Source organism: Haemorhous mexicanus, chromosome 31, assembly GCF_027477595.1.
Source record: "Haemorhous mexicanus isolate bHaeMex1 chromosome 31, bHaeMex1.pri, whole genome shotgun sequence".
Classification (NCBI taxonomy): Eukaryota; Metazoa; Chordata; class Aves; order Passeriformes; family Fringillidae; genus Haemorhous; species Haemorhous mexicanus.
The window spans coordinates 2,479,813-2,498,196 of NC_082371.1; the positions used below are offsets into that span (position 1 = coordinate 2,479,813).

Sequence of the window (18,384 nt, forward strand, 5' to 3'; positions counted from 1 at the left end):
GACGCGCGCACCGGAGCGCAAGGACCCCACCGGGGGCTGCCCGCGGCGCGCCTGCGCCCGGTTCCCGCCGGGAGCCGCCGCGGCGAGAACGGAGCGCTGAGAAACCTTCAACTTTATTAACTCAGAACCAAAATTAGTGCAACGGAACAGCAAAACAAGGCGACGGAACCGGGAACTCCCGGTAACGGAAGGGGCACCGCCGGCCCTCGGTCCCGGCGTGTCCCGACAAGAGGCACAAGCGGAGATCCCCGCGATTTGTCGGTCCGGCCTCCCGGAGGCCTCCGGAGAGGGGATTGCACTCGGTGGTGGCACCGGGAGCTGCTCCGGTTACCGGGATGGGGTCACCGGGAGCGGCTCCCGGTGGCACCGGGCACGGGCAGCTTCAGCTCACCGTGACAGCGTCCCCGGGCACGGCGGCAGCTGCGGGACCGGGGAGGGGTCAGGGGGGTCCCGACATCGTTCCCGGGGCAGGCACACCGGGAACGGCGTCACAGAACGGTGTCACCGGGACACCCCGGGCTCACCGGGCAGGCTGAGGCAGGACGGGGTCCCGGGGCTGTCCCCGGGCTCCACCGGGCTTGGGATGGCGGCGCAGCCGAGATTGTCCTGGTGGGAACAGCAGGATGAGCCCTCCCGGGACACCGGCACCGGGAGGGGACACGGGGACACCGGGGGGGACACCGGGAGCAGCTCACCGGGGGCTCCTCGGGGGGCCCGGGCACGGCGTAGCCCAAACGCACCAGCTCTGCTCCCACGTCCAGGCTCTGCGGGGACACCGGGAAAGGGGACAGTGGGGACACCTGGGGACAGATGCTGGGGACACGCCTGTCCATGTTACTGGGAACACCAGGAATGGGGACACTGGGGACATCTGGGGACACTTGGGGACAATTGTTAGGGACCCCAGTGACACACCTGCCAGTGGCTCTGGGAACACCAGGAATGGGGACAGTGGGACAATTCTGGTGACCCTGGGGACAGTTCTGGGGACACTTGGTGACACCTGGGGACCCCAGTGACACGCCTGCCCATGTCACTGGGAACACCAAGAACGGAGGCACTGGGGACACTTGGGGACAGTTCTGGTGACCCTGGGGACACTTGTGGCCTGTTGTGGTGACACTTGGTGACTCTGGTGACACACCTGCCCGTGTCACTGGGAACACCAAGAACGGGGGCACTGGGGACACTTGGGGACAGTTCTGGTGACCCTGGGGACACTTGGTGACACCTGGGGACCCCAGTGACACACCTGCCCATGTCACTGGGAACACCAGGAATGGGGACACTGGGGACACCTGGGGACAGTTGCTGGGGACACGCCTGTCCATGTTACTGGGAACACCAGGAATGGGGACTCTGGGGACATCTGGGGACACTTGGGGACAATTGTTAGGGACACAGGTGACCCCAGTGACACACCTGCCAGTGGCTCTGGGAACGCCAGGAATGGGGACAGTGGGACAATTCTGGTGACCCTGGGGACAGTTCTGGGGACACTTGGTGACACCTGGGGACCCCAGTGACACGCCTGCCTGTGTCACTGGGACCACCAGGAATGGGGACAGTGGGGACACTTTGGGCCAGTTCTGGTGACCCTGGGGACACTTGTGGCCAGTTGTGGTGACACTTGGTGACTCTGGTGACACACCTGCCCGTGTCACTGGGAACACCAAGAACGGAGGCACTGGGGACACTTGGGGACAGTTCTGGTGACCCTGGGGACACTTGGTGACACCTGGGGACCCCAGTGACACACCTGCCCATGTCACTGGGAACACCAGGAATGGGGACAGTGGGGACACCTGGGGACAGTTGCTGGGGACAGACCTGTCCATGTTACTGGGAACACCAGGAATGGGGACTCTGGGGACATCTGGGGACACTTGGGGACAATTGTTAGGGACACAGGTGACCCCAGTGACACACCTGCCAGTGGCTCTGGGAACGCCAGGAATGGGGACAGTGGGACAATTCTGGTGACCCTGGGGACAGTTCTGGGGACACTTGGGGACAGTTGTGGGGACACACCTGTCCATGTTACTGGGAACACCAGGAATGGGGACAGTGGGACAATTCTGGTGACCCTGGGGACAGTTCTGGGGACACTTGGTGACACCTGGGGACCCCAGTGACACGCCTGCCCATGTCACTGGGACCACCAGGAAGGGGACAGTGGGGACACTTTGGGCCAGTTCTGGTGACCCTGGGGACACTTGTGGCCAGTTGTGGTGACACTTGGTGACTCTGGTGACACACCTGCCCATGTCACTGGGAACACCAAGAACGGAGGCACTGGGGACACCTGGGGACAGTTCTGGTGACCCTGGGGACACTTAGTGACACCTGGGGACCCCAGTGACACACCTGCCCGTGTCACTGGGAACACCAAGAACGGAGGCACTGGGGACACTTGGGGACAGTTCTGGTGACCCTGGGGACACTTGGTGACACCTGGGGACCCCAGTGACACACCTGCCCATGTCACTGGGAACACCAGGAATGGGGACAGTGGGGACACCTGGGGACAGTTGCTGGGGACACACCTGTCCATGTTACTGGGAACACCAGGAATGGGGACTCTGGGGACATCTGGGGACACTTGGGGACAATTGTTAGGGACACAGGTGACCCCAGTGACACACCTGCCAGTGGCTCTGGGAACACCAGGAATGGGGACAGTGGGACAATTCTGGTGACCCTGGGGACAGTTCTGGGGACACTTGGTGACACCTGGGGACCCCAGTGACACGCCTGCCCATGTCACTGGGACCACCAGGAATGGGGACAGTGGGGACACTTGGGGACAGTTCTGGTGACCCTGGGGACACTTGTGGCCTGTTGTGGTGACACTTGGTGACTCTGGTGACACACCTGCCCGTGTCACTGGGAACACCAAGAACGGAGGCACTGGAGACACTTGGGGACAGTTCTGGTGACCCTGGGGACACTTGGTGACACCTGGGGACCCCAGTGACACACCTGCCCATGTCACTGGGAACACCAGGAATGGGGACACTGGGGACATCTGGGGACACTTGGGGACAATTGTTAGGGACACAGGTGACCCCAGTGACACACTTGCCAGTGGCTCTGGGAACACCAGGAATGGGGACAGTGGGACAATTCTGGTGACCCTGGGGACAGTTCTGGGGACACTTGGGGACACCTGGGGACCCCAGTGACACGCCTGCCCGTGTCACTGGGAACACCAGGAATGGGGACAGTGGGGACACTTTGGGCCAGTTCTGGTGACCCTGGGGACACTTGTGGCCTGTTGTGATGACACTTGGTGACTCTGGTGACACACCTGCCCGTGTCACTGGGAACACCAAGAACGGAGGCACTGGGGACACTTGGGGACAGTTCTGGTGACCCTGGGGACACTTGGTGACACCTGGGGACCCCAGTGACACACCTGTCCATGTTACTGGGAACACCAGGAATGGGGACACTGGGGACACCTGGGGACAGTTGCTGGGGACACGCCTGTCCATGTTACTGGGAACACCAGGAATGGGGACACTGGGGACATCTGGGGACACTTGGGGACAATTGTTAGGGACACAGGTGACCCCAGTGACACACCTGCCAGTGGCTCTGGGAACACCAGGAATGGGGACAGTGGGACAATTCTGGTGACCCTGGGGACAGTTCTGGGGACACTTGGGGACAGTTGTGGGGACACACCTGTCCATGTTACTGGGAACACCAGGAATGGGGACAGTGGGACAATTCTGGTGACCCTGGGGACAGTTCTGGGGACACTTGGGGACACCTGGGGACCCCAGTGACACGCCTGCCCGTGTCACTGGGACCACCAGGAATGGGGACAGTGGGGACACTTTGGGCCAGTTCTGGTGACCCTGGGGACACTTGTGGCCTGTTGTGGTGACACTTGGTGACTCTGGTGACACACCTGCCCGTGTCACTGGGAACACCAAGAACAGGGGCACTGGGGACACTTGGGGACAGTTCTGGTGACCCTGGGGACACTTGGTGACACCTGGGGACCCCAGTGACACGCCTGCCCGTGTCACTGGGAACACCAGGAATGGGGACACTGGGGACACTTTGGGCCAGTTCTGGTGACCCTGGGGACACTTGTGGCCTGTTGTGGTGACACTTGGTGACTCTGGTGACACACCTGCCTGTGTCACTGGGAACACCAAGAACGGAGGCACTGGGGACACTTGGGGACAGTTCTGGTGACCCTGGGGACAGTTCTGGTGACACTTGGTGACTCTGGTGACACACCTGCCCGTGTCACTGGGAACACCAGGAATGGGGACAGTCGGGGACACCTGGGGACAGTTGCAGGGACACTTGTGGCCAGCTGTGGTGACAGCTGGTGACACCTGGTGACACACCTGTCCCTGGCAGTGCGTGAAGAGGCGCAGGCAGGGCCCGGCCGGGCCGTAGCTGCAGATCCGAGCCACCAGCGGGGCCCAGCGGGCACAGCCCGTGAGGCGGTCAAACTCCTCCAGGGCTGCCTCGGGCCACGAGCCACCTGTGGGGACATGGGGACAGCTGTGACAGTGACACGGGGACAGGGGAGCCCATCAAACTCCTCCAGGGCTGCCTCGGGCCACGAGCCACCTGTGGGGACATGGGGACACCTGTGACAATGACACGGGGACAGGGGAGCCCATCAAACTCCTCCAGGGCTGCCTCGGGCCACGAGCCACCTGTGGGGACATGGGGACAATGACACGGGGACAGGGGAGCCCATCAAACTCCTCCAGGGCGGCCACGAGCCACTGTGGGGACATGGGGACAGGTGACACGGGGACAGGGGAGCCCATCAAACTCCTCCAGGGTGGCCACGAGCCACCTGTGGGGACATGGGGACACCTGTGACAGTGACACGGGGACAGGGGAGCCCATCAAACTCCTCCAGGGCTGCCTCGGGCCACGAGCCACCTGTGGGGACATGGGGACACCTGTGACAGTGACACGGGGACAGGGGAGCCCATCAAGCTCCTCCAGGGCTGCCTCGGGCCACGAGCCACCTGTGGGGACATGGGGACAATGACACGGGGACAGGGGAGCCCATCAAACTCCTCCAGGGCTGCCTCGGGCCACGAGCCACCTGTGGGGACATGGGGACAATGACACGGGGACAGGGGAGCCCATCAAACTCCTCCAGGGCTGCCTCGGGCCACGAGCCACCTGTGGGGACATGGGGACAGCTGTGACAGTGACACGGGGACAGGGGAGCCCATCAAACTCCTCCAGGGTGGCCACGAGCCACCTGTGGGGACATGGGGACAGCTGTGACAGTGACACAGGGACAGGGGAGCCCATCAAACTCCTTCAGGGTGGCCACGAGCCACCTGTGGGGACATGGGGACGCCTGTGACAGTGACACGGGGACAGGGGAGCCCATCAAACTCCTCCAGGGCTGCCTTGGGCCACGAGCCACCTGTGGGGACATGGGGACACCTGTGACAGTGACACGGGGACAGGGGAGCCCATCAAACTCCTCCAGGGTGGCCATGAGCCACCTGTGGGGACATGGGGACACCTGTGACAGTGACACGGGGACAGGGGAGCCCATCAAACTCCTCCAGGGCTGCCTCGGGCCACGAGCCACCTGTGGGGACATGGGGACACCTGTGACAGTGACACAGGGACAGGGGAGCCCATCAAACTCCTCCAGGGTGGCCACGAGCCACCTGTGGGGACATGGGGACACCTGTGACAGTGACACGGGGACAGGGGAGCCCATCAAACTCCTCCAGGGCAGCCTCGGGCCACGAGCCACCTGTGGGGACATGGGGACAGCTGTGACAGTGACACGGGGACAGGGGAGCCCATCAAACTCCTCCAGGGCTGCCTCGGGCCACGAGCCACCTGTGGGGACATGGGGACAGCTGTGACAGTGACACGGGGACAGGGGAGCCCATCAAACTCCTCCAGGGTGGCCACGAGCCACCTGTGGGGACATGGGGACACCTGTGACAGTGACACAGGGACAGGGGAGCCCATCAAACTCCTCCAGGGTGGCCACAAGCCACCTGTGGGGACATGGGGACAATGACACGGGGACAGGGGAGCCCATCAAACTCCTCCAGGGCAGCCTCGGGCCACGAGCCACCTGTGGGGACATGGGGACACCTGTGACAGTGACACAGGGACAGGGGAGCCCATCAAACTCCTCCAGGGTGGCCACGAGCCACCTGTGGGGACATGGGGACAGGGGTGACAGCAGGGACACTGTGGTACTGGACACACTGGGACAGCAGGACAGTGGTGACACCAGGACAGCGGTTACACACTGGGACACACAGGGGACAGCAGTGACATTGGGACACCAAACACACTGGGACAGCAGTGACATGGCCTGGGGATGAGCCATGTGCCACTCTGGGAGGGGATGGGGACATGTGCCACCCTCGGGAGAGGACAGAGTCGTGTCCCACCCCCCAGCAGGTGACAGGGCTGTCCCACCCCCTGCAGGTGACAGGGCCATGTCCCACCCTGCAGGAGGTGACAGAGCTGTCCCAGTCGCCAGGAGGTGACAGGGCTGTCCCACCCCCAGCAAGTGACAGAGCTGTCCCACCCCCAGGAGGTGACAGGGCTGTCCCCCCCCCTCCAGGTGACAGAACTGTCCCTCCCCCAGCAGGTGACAGAGCTGTCCCACCCCCAGCAGGTGACAGTGCCATGTCCCACCCCCAGCAGGTGACAGGGCTGTCCCTCCCCCAGCAGGAGGTGACAGAGCCATGTCCCCCCCCAGGAGGTGACAGAGCTGTCCCCCCCCAGCAGGTGACAGAGCTGTCCCACCCCCAGCAGGTGACAGAGCTGTCCCACCCCAGCAGGTGACAGAGCTGTCCCTCCCCCAGGAGGTGACAGAGCTGTCCCACCCCCAGCAGGTGACAGGGCTGTCCCCCCCCAAGCAGGAGATGACAGAGCTGTCCCACCCCCAGCAGGTGACAGGGCTGTCCCCCCCCCAGCAGGTGACAGAGCTGTCCCCCCCCCAGCAGGTGACAGGGCTGTCCCACCCCCAGCAGGTGACAGAGCTGTCCCCCTCTCACCGTTGGGGACAATCCCGGCCAGGCTGCACTCGATGGCCTGGAAGGGCAGGCTCAGGAAGTCGCTCCTGCAAGGACACGGGGATGGCACTCCCTGAGGACAGGGACATTGCCCCAGGGGACAGGGACACGATCCCGGCAGTGTCACCCCCCTGGCACACCTGAGGGCCCGCAGAGCCTCGGGGGGGACCTCGCCGTTGTCCCCAAAGTCCACGTAGTACAGGTCCAGGTGGCCGTTGTCCAGCGTCCCCAGGACACGCGCCCGGTACCACTCGCCATCGTCCAGGTACGGAGCGGCCACGATGTCACCGGGACGGACGGACGGGGGTGGCACCTGGGGACAGTCAGGGGACGTGGCAGGGACACAGTGCTGGGACAGCAGGGACATGGGGACATGGACATGGCGGGGACAGTGCTGGGACAGGAGGGGACATGGGATGGGGGTAAGGGACAGGGTGGGGACAGTGCTGGGACAAGAGGGGACATGGGATGGGGGTAAGGGACAGGGTGGGGACAGTTCTGGGACAGCAGGGGACATGGGGACGTGGACATGGTGGGGACAGTGCTGGGACAGGAGGGGACACAGGGACAAGGGTAAGGGACATGGTGGGGACAGTGCTGGGACAGGAGGGGACACAGGGACAGGGGTAAGGGACATGGTGGGGACAGTGCTGGGACAGGAGGGGACATGGGGATGGGGGTAAGGGACATGGTGGGGACAGTGCTGGGACAGGATGGGATATGGGATGGGGGTAAGGGACAGGGTGGGGACAGTGCTGGGACAGCAGGGGACATGAGGACAGTGCTGGGACAGCAGGGACATGGGGAAGTGGACATGGTGGGGACAGTTCTGGGACAAGAGGGGACATGGGATGGGGGTAAGGGACATGGTGGGGACAGTGCTGGGACAGGATGGGATATGGGATGGGGGTAAGGGACAGGGTGGGGACAGTTCTGGGACAGCAGGGGACATGAGGACAGTGCTGGGACAGCAGGGACATGGGGACGTGGACATGGTGGGGACAGTGCTGGGACAGGAGGGGACATGGGATGGGGAGGGGGGACACAGGATAGGGGACAGTGCTGGGACAGCAGGGACACAGGGACAGGGGTAAGGGACAGGGTGGGGACAGTTCTGGGACAGCAGGGGACATGAGGACAGTGCTGGGACAGGAGGGGACAGAAGGACAGGGGTAAGGGACATGGTGGGGACAGTGCTGGGACAAGAGGGGACACAGGGACAGGGGTAAGGGACATGGTGGGGACAGTGCTGGGACAAGAGGGGACACAGGATGGGGAGGGGACAGTGCTGGGACAGGACACAGGATGGAGATAAGGGACATGGGGACAGTGCTGGGACAGGAGGGGACATGGGATGGGGGTAAGGGACATGGGGACAGTGCTGGGACAAGAGGGGACACAGGATGAGGAGGGGACAGTGCTGGGACAGGACACAGGATGGAGATAAGGGACATGGGGACAGTGCTGGGACAGGACACAGGATGGGGATAAGGGACATGGGGACAGTGCTGGGACAGGAGGGGACATGAGGACAGGGGGTAAGGGACATGGGGACAGTGCTGGGACAGGACACAGGATGGAGATAAGGGACATGGGGACAGTGCTGGGACACCAGGGGACATGGGATGGGGGTAAGGGACATGGGGACAGTGCTGGGACAGGACACAGGATGGAGATAAGGGACATGGGGACAGTGTTGGGACACCAGGGGACATGGGGACAGGGGGACGTGGACATGGTGGGGACAGTGCTGGGACACCAGGGGACATGGGGGGACACAGAGGTGACACAGAGGTGACAGAGGAGACTCATGGGGGGGGCTGCTCTGGTAGAAGTGTCCCATCTTGGCCATGAACTTGTCCAGTGCTGGGACACAGGGGACACAGAAGGGACACAGGGGGGACACAGGGGACACAGAGGGGACACGGGTGGCCCGGGGCACTCACGGGGGGGCTGCTCTGGTAGAAGTGGCCCATCTCAGCTGTCAGTTTGTCCAGCTGCAGGCTGCGTGTGCCCAGCAGCTGGATCCAGAAGTGCCCGGGGCTCTCGGCCGCCGACACGTAAACGTCCAGGTGCTCGTCAGCAGGGAAGCTGAAATCTGGGCTGGGCACTGTGGGAGCCCCCAGAGCAGGGAAATCCACTGAAATCCACGGAAATCTACCCAAAATCCACTGAAATCCACAGAAATCTACCCAAAATCCACTGAAATCCACGGAAATCTACCCAAAATCCACTGAAATCTACTTAAAATCCACTGAAATCCACTGAAATCTACCCAAAATCCACTGAAATCCACTCAAAATCCACTGAAATCCACTGAAATCTACCCAAAATCCACTGAAATCTACCCAAAATCCACTGAAATCCACTGAAATCTACCCAAAATCCACTGAAATCCAAGGAAATCTACCCAAAATCCATTGAAATCTACCCAAAATCCACTGAAATCCACGGAAATCTACCCAAAATCCATTGAAATCTACCCAAAATCCACTGAAATCCACGGAAATCTACCCAAAATCCACTGAAATCCATTGAAATCTACCCAAAATCCACTGAAATCCACAGAAATCTACCCAAAATCCACTGAAATCCACGGAAATCTACCCAAAATCCATTGAAATCTACCCAAAATCCACTGAAATCTACCCAAAATCCACTGAAATCCACGGAAATCTATCCAAAATCCACTGAAATCTACCCAAAATCCACTGAAATCCACGGAAATCTACCCAAAATCCACTGAAATCCACGGAAATCTACCCAAAATCCACTGAAATCCACTTAAAATCCACTGAAATCCACTGAAATCTACCCAAAATCCACTGAAATCCACAGAAATCTACCCAAAATCCACTGAAATTCACTCAAAATCCACTGAAATCTATCCAAAATCCACTGAAATCCACGGAAATCTACCCAAAATCCACTGAAATCCATCCCAAATCCACTGAAATCCACAGAAATCTACCCAAAATCCACTGAAATCCACGGAAATCTACCCAAAATCCACGGAAATCCACGGAAATCTACCCAAAATCCACTGAAATCCACGGAAATCTACCCAAAATCCACTGAAATGCACGGAAATCCACTCAAAATCCACTGAAATCCACCCCAAATCCACTGAAATCTACTCAAAAGCCACTGAAATCTGCCTGAAATCCACTGAGATCTACCCAAAATCCACCCCAAATCCACCCAAATCCAACCAAGATCCACCCAAAATCCACCCAGGACAGCCAAGGCCAGAGAGGAATCCCATGAATCCCCACAAAATACTGCTGGGGCAGGCACAGGAGGGAGGGAACCCCCAAAATCTCCCCAAATTCCTTCAGGAGAGGAAAAAGATAGGGAGACACACCCCAAAATCCCGCAGGGAAAGGCACGGGAGAGCCCCAGGATGGAGGGAATCCCCCAAAATCCCTCCAGGAAAGGCACAGGAGAGCTCCAGGATGGAGGGAATCCCCCAAAATCCCTCAGGGAAAGGCACGGGAGAGCCCCAGGATGGAGGGAATCCCCCAAAATCCCTCCTGGAAAGGCACAGGAGAGCCCCAGGATGGAGGGAATCCCCCAAAATCCCTCAGGGAAAGGCACGGGAGAGCCCCAGGATGGAGGGAATCCCCCAAAATCCCTCAGGGAAAGGCACAGGAGAGCTCCAGGATGGAGGGAATCCCCCAAAATCCCTCTGGGAAAGGCACAGGAGAGCTCCAGGATGGAGGGAATCCCCCAAAATCCCTCCTGGAAAGGCACGGGAGAGCTCCAGGATGGAGGGAATTCCCTAAATCCCTCAGGGAAAGGCACGGGAGAGCCCCAGGATGGAGGGAATCCCCCAAAATCCCTCCTGGAAAGGCACGGGAGAGCTCCAGGATGGAGGGAATCCCCCAAAATCCCTCCAGGAAAGGCACGGGAGAGCCCCAGGACGGAGGAAATTCCCTAAATCCCTCAGGGAAAGGCACAGGAGAGCTCCAGGATGGAGGGAATCCCCCAAAATCCCTCCTGGAAAGGCACAGGAGAGCCCCAGGATGGAGGGAATCCCCCAAAATCCCTCTGGGAAAGGCACAGGAGAGCCCCAGAACAGAGGGAATCCCTCAAAATCCCTCCAAAAAAGGTACCGGAGGGATGGAGGGAACTGCCCAGAACCCCTCTCCAGATCCCAAAAATCCAGGAAATCCATCCCCAGCCGCGATTCCCAGCGGGAACAGCTCTCACCCTCGAACTTGGCCACGGGCAGCTCCTCGCCCCCGTCCTCGGGCTCCTCTCCCGCATCCCCGGGCTGCTCACTCCCCATCTCCGGCTCCATCCCGTCGCTCCCCGCCGCCGTTCCCGGGCCGGCCGCCGGTGCCCAGTCCGCATCCCAGCACTCCTGCCATCCCCCGGGGCTGCCGGGGGGGACCGGCGGGCGGCTCCGGTGGCTCCCGGCGGCTGCCCAGGGGCTGCTTCCGCGGGCACCGCGCGGGCCGCCGCCTGCGCCAGCTCCCGGCGGAACGCCTTGTCCTCCGACAGCTTCTCCATGATCAGCTTCTACCGAGGGCAGCGAGGATGAGGAGGGTCCCAGGGGGTGAGGGAGACCCCCGCAAGCGCCGAGCCGCGCTCACCTTGGCCGCCTCCACCTCTCTGCGCGTCCCCAGCAGGCGGATGACGCGCAGCGGGGCCAGGCTGGCGTCGGGCTCGTTGCCGCACTCCACGCGAGCCCCCGAGCTCCGGCAGATGGCCCGGACGGTCTCCCCGCCGCGCCCTGGGGGCACCGGGAGCGTCCCGGAGAGGAACCGGGGGGAATGAGGGGCGGGGGGTGAACGGGGAGAGGGGGTTTGGGGCGGTGCTTAAAGGGAATCAGGGCTGGGGAAGGGGGTTTGGGGGTGGGAGTGGGGTTCTCCCAGGATTTGGGGTGTCCCTGTGGCTATGGAAGGTCCCCCGTGGGATTTGGGGATACAGAAGGTTCTCCCCAGGTTTTGGGGTGCCCCATACTGATGATCCTGCCCACGGCCCGCTGGGGTATATGGAGCTGCTCGGTACCCTGGGATTTGGGGTTCCCTGGGGATTTCGGGTATCCCAGAGGGCACAGAAGGATCCCCCTAGGATTTTGGGGTGTCCCAGAGGGCACAGAAGGATCCCCCCAGGATTTTGGGGTGCCCCATACCGATGATCCTGCCCACGGCCCGCTGGGGCACATGCAGCTGCTTGGTACCCTGGGATTTGGGGTTCCCTTGAGATTTGGGGTGTCCCAGGGGGTACAGAAGGATCCCTCAGGATTTTGGGGTGTCCCAGGGGGTACAGAAGGATCCCTCAGGATTTTGGGGTGCCCCAGGGGGTACAGAAGGATCCCCCCAGGGTTTTGGGGTGTCCCTGCGACTATGGAGGGTTCTCCCAGGATTTTGGGGTGCCCCAGGGGGTACAGAAGGATCCCCCCAGGGTTTTGGGGTGCCCCATACCGATGATCCTGCCCACGGCCCGCTGGGGCACGCGCAGCTGCTCGGTACCCTGGGATTTGGGGTTCCCTTGAGATTTGGGGTGTCCCTGTGACCATGGAGGGTTTTCCCAGGATTTTGGGGTGCCCCATACCGATGATCCTGCCCACGGCCCGCTGGGGCACGCAGAGCTGCTCGGTACCCTGGGATTTGGGGTTCCCTTGGGATTTGGGGTGTCCCTGTGACTATGGAGGGTTCTCCCAGGATTTTGGGGAGTCCCAGGGGGTACAGAAGGATCCCCCCAGGATTTTGGGGTGCCCCGTACCGATGATCCTGCCCACGGCCCACTGGGGCACGCGCAGCTGCTCTGGGATTTGGGGTTCCCTTGGGTTCTGGGGAGTCCCAGGGGGTACAGAAGGATCCCTTGGGATTTGGGGTGTCCCAGGGGGTACAGAAGGATCCCCCCAGGGTTTTGGGGTGCCCCATACCGATGATCCTGCCCACAGCCCCCTGGGGCACACGCAGCTGCTCTGGGATTTGGGGTTCCCTTGGGATTTGGGGTGTCCCAGGGGGTACGGAGGATTCTCCCAGGATTTTGGGGTGTCCTAGGGGGTACAGAAGGATCCCTCAGGATTTTGGGGTGTCCCAGGAGGTACAGAAGGATCCCTCAGGGTTTTGGGGTGCCCCAGGGGGTACAGAAGGATCCCCCCAGGGTTTTGGGGTGCCCCGTACTGATGATCCTGCCCACGGCCCGCTGGGGCACACACAGCTGCTCTGGGATTTGGGGTTCCCTTGGGTTTTGGGGTGTCCCTGTGACTATGGAGGGTTCTCCCAGGATTTTGGGGTGCCCCATACCGATGATCCTGCCCACGGCCCGCTGGGGCACATGCAGCTGCTTGGTACCCTGGGATTTGGGGTTCCCTTGGGATTTGGGGTGTCCCAGTGACTACGGAGGGTTCTCCCAGGATTTTGGGGTGTCCTAGGGGGTACAGAAGGATCCCTCAGGATTTTGGGGTGTCCCAGGAGGTACAGAAGGATCCCTTGGGATTTGGGGTGTCTCAGGGGGTACAGAAGGATCCCCCCAGGGTTTTGGGGTGCCCTGTACCGATGATCCTGCCCACAGCCCCCTGGGGCACGTGCAGCTGCTTGGTACCCTGGGATTTGGGGTTCCCTTGGGATTTGGGGTGTCCCAGGGGGTACAGAAGGATCCCCCCAGGGTTTTGGGGTGTCCCAGGGGTTACAGAAGGTTCCCTTGGGATTTTGGGGTGTCCCAGGGGGTACAGAAGGATCCCTCAGGATTTTGGGATGTCCCATGGGGTACAGAAGGATCCCCCCAGGGTTTTGGGGTGCCCCATACCGATGATCCTGCCCATGGCCCGCTGGGGCACACGCAGCTGCTCTGGGATTTGGGGTTCCCTTGGGATTTGGGGTGTCCCTGTGACTATGGAGGGTTCTCCCAGGATTTTGGGATGTCCCAGGGGTTACAGAAAGTTCCCTTGGGATTTTGGAGTGTCCCAGGGGGTACAGAAGGATCCCCCCAGGGTTTTGGGGTGCCCTGTACCGATGATCCTGCCCACAGCCCCCTGGGGCACACAGAGCTGCTCTGGGATTTGGGGTTCCCTTGGGTTCTGGGGAGTCCCAGGGGGTACAGAAGGATCCCTTGGGATTTGGGGAGTCCCAGGGGGTACAGAAGGATCCCTCAGGATTTGGGGTGTCCCAGGAGGTACAGAAGGATCCCTCAGGATTTTGGGGTGTCCCAGGAGGTACAGAAAGATCCCCCCAGGGTTTTGGGGTGCCCGTACCGATGATCCTGCCCACGGCCCGCTGGGGCACGCAGAGCTGCTCAGTACCCTGGGATTTGGGGTTCCCTGGGGATTTGGGGTGTCCCTGTGACTATGGAGGGTTCTCCCAGGGTTCTGGGGTGTCCCAGGAGGTACAGAAGGATCCCCCCAGGGTTTTGGGGTCCCCCATACTGATGATCCTGCCCACAGCCCGCTGGGGCACGCGCAGCTGCTCGGTACCCTGGGATTTGGGGTTCCCTTGGGTTCTGGGGAGTCCCAGGGGGAACAGAAGGATCCCCCCAGGGATTTGGGGTGTCTCAGGGGGTACAGAAGGATCCCTTGGGATTTGGGGTGTCCCAGGGGGTACAGAAGGATCCCCCCAGGGTTTTGGGGTGTCCCTGTGACTATGGAGGGTTCTCCCAGGGTTCTGGGGTGTCCCAGGGGGTACAGAAGGATCCCTCAGGATTTTGGGGTGTCCCAGGAGGTACAGAAGGATCCCCCCAGGGTTTTGGGGTGCCCCATACCGATGATCCTGCCCACGGCTCGCTGGGGCACACACAGCTGCTCTGGGATTTGGGGTTCCCTTGGGTTCTGGGGTGTCCCAGGGGGTACAGAAGGATCCCCCCAGGGTTTTGGGGTGCCCCATACCGATGATCCTGCCCACGGCCCGCTGGGGCACGCGCAGCTGCTCGGCCACGGGCGCGCTGTCGGCCACGATGCGCAGCACGGCCGCCCTGGCCCGGCACACCTGGCCCGGCGAGCCCGAGATCTGCACCAGGGAGTGCCCCCCTTCCTCCTCCTCCTCCTCCTCCAGCTCGATCTGGGCTCCCGTCTCCTGCCTCAGCTGCGGGGACAGCGCCGATGCGGCACTCCCGGTGCTGCCCGTGCTCCCAGTGCTCCCAGTACTCCCAGTGCTCCCAGTGCTCCCAGTGCTCCCAGTGCTCCCAGTACTCCCAGTGCTCCCAGTGCTCCCAGTACTCCCAGTGCTCCCAGTGCTCCCAGTGCTCCCAGTACTCCCAGTGCTCCCAGTGCTCCCAGTGCTCCCAGTACTCCCCAGTTCCCCAAGCACTCCCAGTTTCCCCAGCACTCCCAGTTCCCCCAGCACTCCCAGTGCTTCCAGTGCTCTCAGTCCCTCCCAGTTCCCCCAGCACTCCCAGTTCCCCCAGTTCCCTCAGCACTCCCAGTTCCCCCAGCACTCCCAGTGCTCCCAGTTCCCCCAGTTCTCCCAGTTCCCACAGCACTCCCAGTTCCCCCAGCACTCCCAGTTCCCCCAGTGCTCCCAGTTCCCCCAGCACTCCCAGTTCCCCCAGTTCCCTCAGCACTCCCAGTTCCCCCAGCACTCCCAGTGCTCCCAGTTCCCCCAGTTCTCCCAGTTCCCACAGCACTCCCAGTTCCCCCAGCACTCCCAGTTCCCCCAGTGCTCCCAGCACTCCCAGTTCCCCCAGCACTCCCAGTTCCCCCAGTGCTCCCAGTTCTCCCAGTTCCCCCAGCACTCCCAGTTCCCCCAGCACTCCCAGTTACCCAGCAATCCCAGTTCCCCCAGCACTCCCAGTTCCCCCAGTGCTCCCAGTTCCCCCAGCACTCCCAGTTCCCCCAGCACTCCCAGTGCCCCCAGCACTCCCAGTTCCCTCAGTGCTCCCAGTTCTCCCAGTTCCCCCAGTGCTCCCAGTTCCCCAGCACTCCCAGTGCCCCCAGCACTCCCAGTTCCCTCAGCACTCCCAGTTCCCCCAGTTCCCCCAGTGCTCCCAGCATTCCCAGTTCCCTCAGCACTCCCAGTTCCCCCAGCACTCCCAGTTCCCCCAGCGCTCCCAGTTCCCCCAGCACTCCCAGTTCCCCCAGTGCTCCCAGTTCCCCCAGTGCTCCCAGTTCTCCCAGTTCCCCCAGCACTCCCAGTTCCCCCAGCGCTCCCAGTTCCCCCAGCGCTCCCAGTTCCCCCAGCAATCCCAGTTCCCCCAGCACTCCCAGTTCCCCCAGCAATCCCAGTTCCCCCAGCACTCCCAGTTCCCCCAGCACTCCCAGTTCCCCCAGTTCCCCCAGCACTCCCAGTTCCCCCAGTTCCCCCAGCACTCCCAGTTACCCCAGTGCTCCCAGTTCTCCCAGTTCCCCCAGCACACCCAGTTCCCCCAGCACTCCCAGTTCCCCCAGCACTCCCAGTTCCCCCAGCACTCCCAGTTCCCCCAGTGCTCCCAGTTCCCCCAGTTCCCCCAGCACTCCCAGTTCCCCCAGCACTCCCAGTTCCCCCAGTGCTCCCAGTTCCCCCAGTTCCCCCAGCACTCCCAGTTCCCCCAGCACTCCCAGTTGCCCCAGCACTCCCAGTTCCCCCAGTGCTCCCAGCACTCCCAGTTCCCCCAGTGCTCCCAGTTCCCCACAGTTCCCCCAGCACTCCCAGTTCCCCCAGCACTCCCAGTTCCCCCAGCACTCCCAGTTACCCAGCAATCCCAGTTCCCCCAGCACTCCCAGTTCCCCCAGTGCTCCCAGTTCTCCCAGTTCCCCCAGCGCTCCCAGTTCCCCCAGCACTCCCAGTTCCCCCAGCACTCCCAGTTCCCCCAGTGCTCCCAGTTCCCCAGCACTCCCAGTTCCCCCAGCAATCCCAGTTCCCCCAGTGCTCCCAGTTCCCCCAGCACTCCCAGTGCCCCCAGCACTCCCAGTTCCCCCAGCACTCCCAGTTCCCCCAGCAATCCCAGTTCCCCAGCACTCCCAGTTCTCCCAGTTCCCCAGCACTCCCAGTGCCCCCAGCAATCCCAGTACCCCCAGTTCCCCCAGTTCCCCCAGTTGCCCCCACCTGGTTGATGGTGGCTCCCCGGCGGCCGATCAGCGATTTCAGGGCCGTGCGGGGCACCCTGACCCCCACCTCCAGCCCCTCGTCTGCCACCAGTGTCACCTGCGCCTCTGAGGGGACAGAGGGGACACGGCTGGGTCCCCAAGGGGGGCACGGAGGGGCCGGGACCCCCCCGGGGGGAGGGTTACAAACAGGGTACAGAGAATTCCCAGCGGGAAAAGGGAACCCAAGGCACCCCCACTTCCCATTGGGGTCCCCAAAGTGTCCCCAAGGTGTCCCCAAAGTGTCCCCAAAAGGACAGGAAGGGAGTGGGACACCCCTGAGGAGCTCACAAGGCAATTCCCAGTGGGAAAAGTGACTTTGACGGGTCCCCACTCCCCAGGGGGTCCCACAAGGGTCCCCAAAGTGTCCTCAGGGTGTCCCCAAAAGGTCCCCAGAGGGTCCCCAAGGTGTCCCCAAAGGATTCCCAGGGTGGCCCCAGAGGGTCACAAAGGGACAGGGAGCTCACAAGGGAATTCCCTGGGGGAAAAGTGACTCCAAAAACCTCCCCCTCCCCAGGGAGTCCCCAAGGTGTCCCCAGGGAGTTCCCAGGGTGTCCCCAGAGGGTCCCATAGGGACAAGGAGGAGCTCACAAGGGAATTCCCAGCGGGAGCTCCCGGGGGTACCGGGAGGAAGGGTCAGGCCCCCCCGGTGTGAGACACGCACCCACCTCGGCTCTCCCGGTAGCGCCGGTACAGGATGTAGAGCACGGTGGCCGCCGCCGGGACGCCCAGGAGCAGAGCGGTTTTCTGCAGGCTGCTCAGGCTGTGCACGGGGACGCGTCCCGCCATCGCCGGCTGCGGACGGGGCTAACCGGGCTTTACCGGGCCGTTACCGGGAACCCACCGGGAACTCCCGGTGCGGCCGGGCCGCGCTGCGTCCCCCACCCCGGGGGCTCCCCGGCCTTCTCCCCTCGCCCGTACCCTCACGGAGGGCTCGGCTCCGGGCGCGCCGGTGCAGGCCCCGGGCCCGGTGCAGCGGCAGCGGAGCCCCCGCAGCCACCTCGGCCGCGCCCCCCCGGGGTGGTCTCACGGTACCTGCAGGTGCCGGGGCCGCCCCTCGGTCCCGGAGCGACCCTGGCTCGGCCCGGTTCGGCCCCGAAAGGCCCCGGTTCGGGCCCGGCCCGGTTCGGGCCTCGATGCGGCCCCGGTGCCGCCTCCGCCGCCTCCCGCGCCCCGCCGCTGGCCCCGCCTCCTCCCGCTCTCCACCAATCATATCGTGGTTCCTCCCCTCCCAGCCAATCACAGCGCAGCCCCGCATGGCTTCCACCCAATCCCCGCCTGTGGAGCAGCGGCCAATCCCCGCGAGACCTCCCAGAGGAG

General features: G+C 62.6%; 1 protein-coding gene across 1 annotated transcript; it reads right to left on the minus strand.

Moving 5' to 3' along the window:
* Window positions 1–95: 95 nt before the first annotated feature.
* TDRKH (tudor and KH domain containing) lies at window positions 96–18,227 on the minus strand. The gene is given in 14 exon segments (XM_059871241.1): window positions 96–420; window positions 525–606; window positions 696–764; window positions 4,371–4,510; window positions 7,038–7,102; window positions 7,196–7,368; window positions 9,002–9,165; window positions 11,268–11,473; window positions 11,475–11,512; window positions 11,514–11,579; window positions 11,654–11,793; window positions 14,893–15,088; window positions 17,027–17,133; window positions 17,733–18,227. Coding segments are annotated over 14 exon segments (1,605 nt in total). The 5' UTR covers window positions 17,854–18,227; the 3' UTR covers window positions 96–382.
* Between the last annotated feature and the right edge of the window lie 157 nt (window positions 18,228–18,384).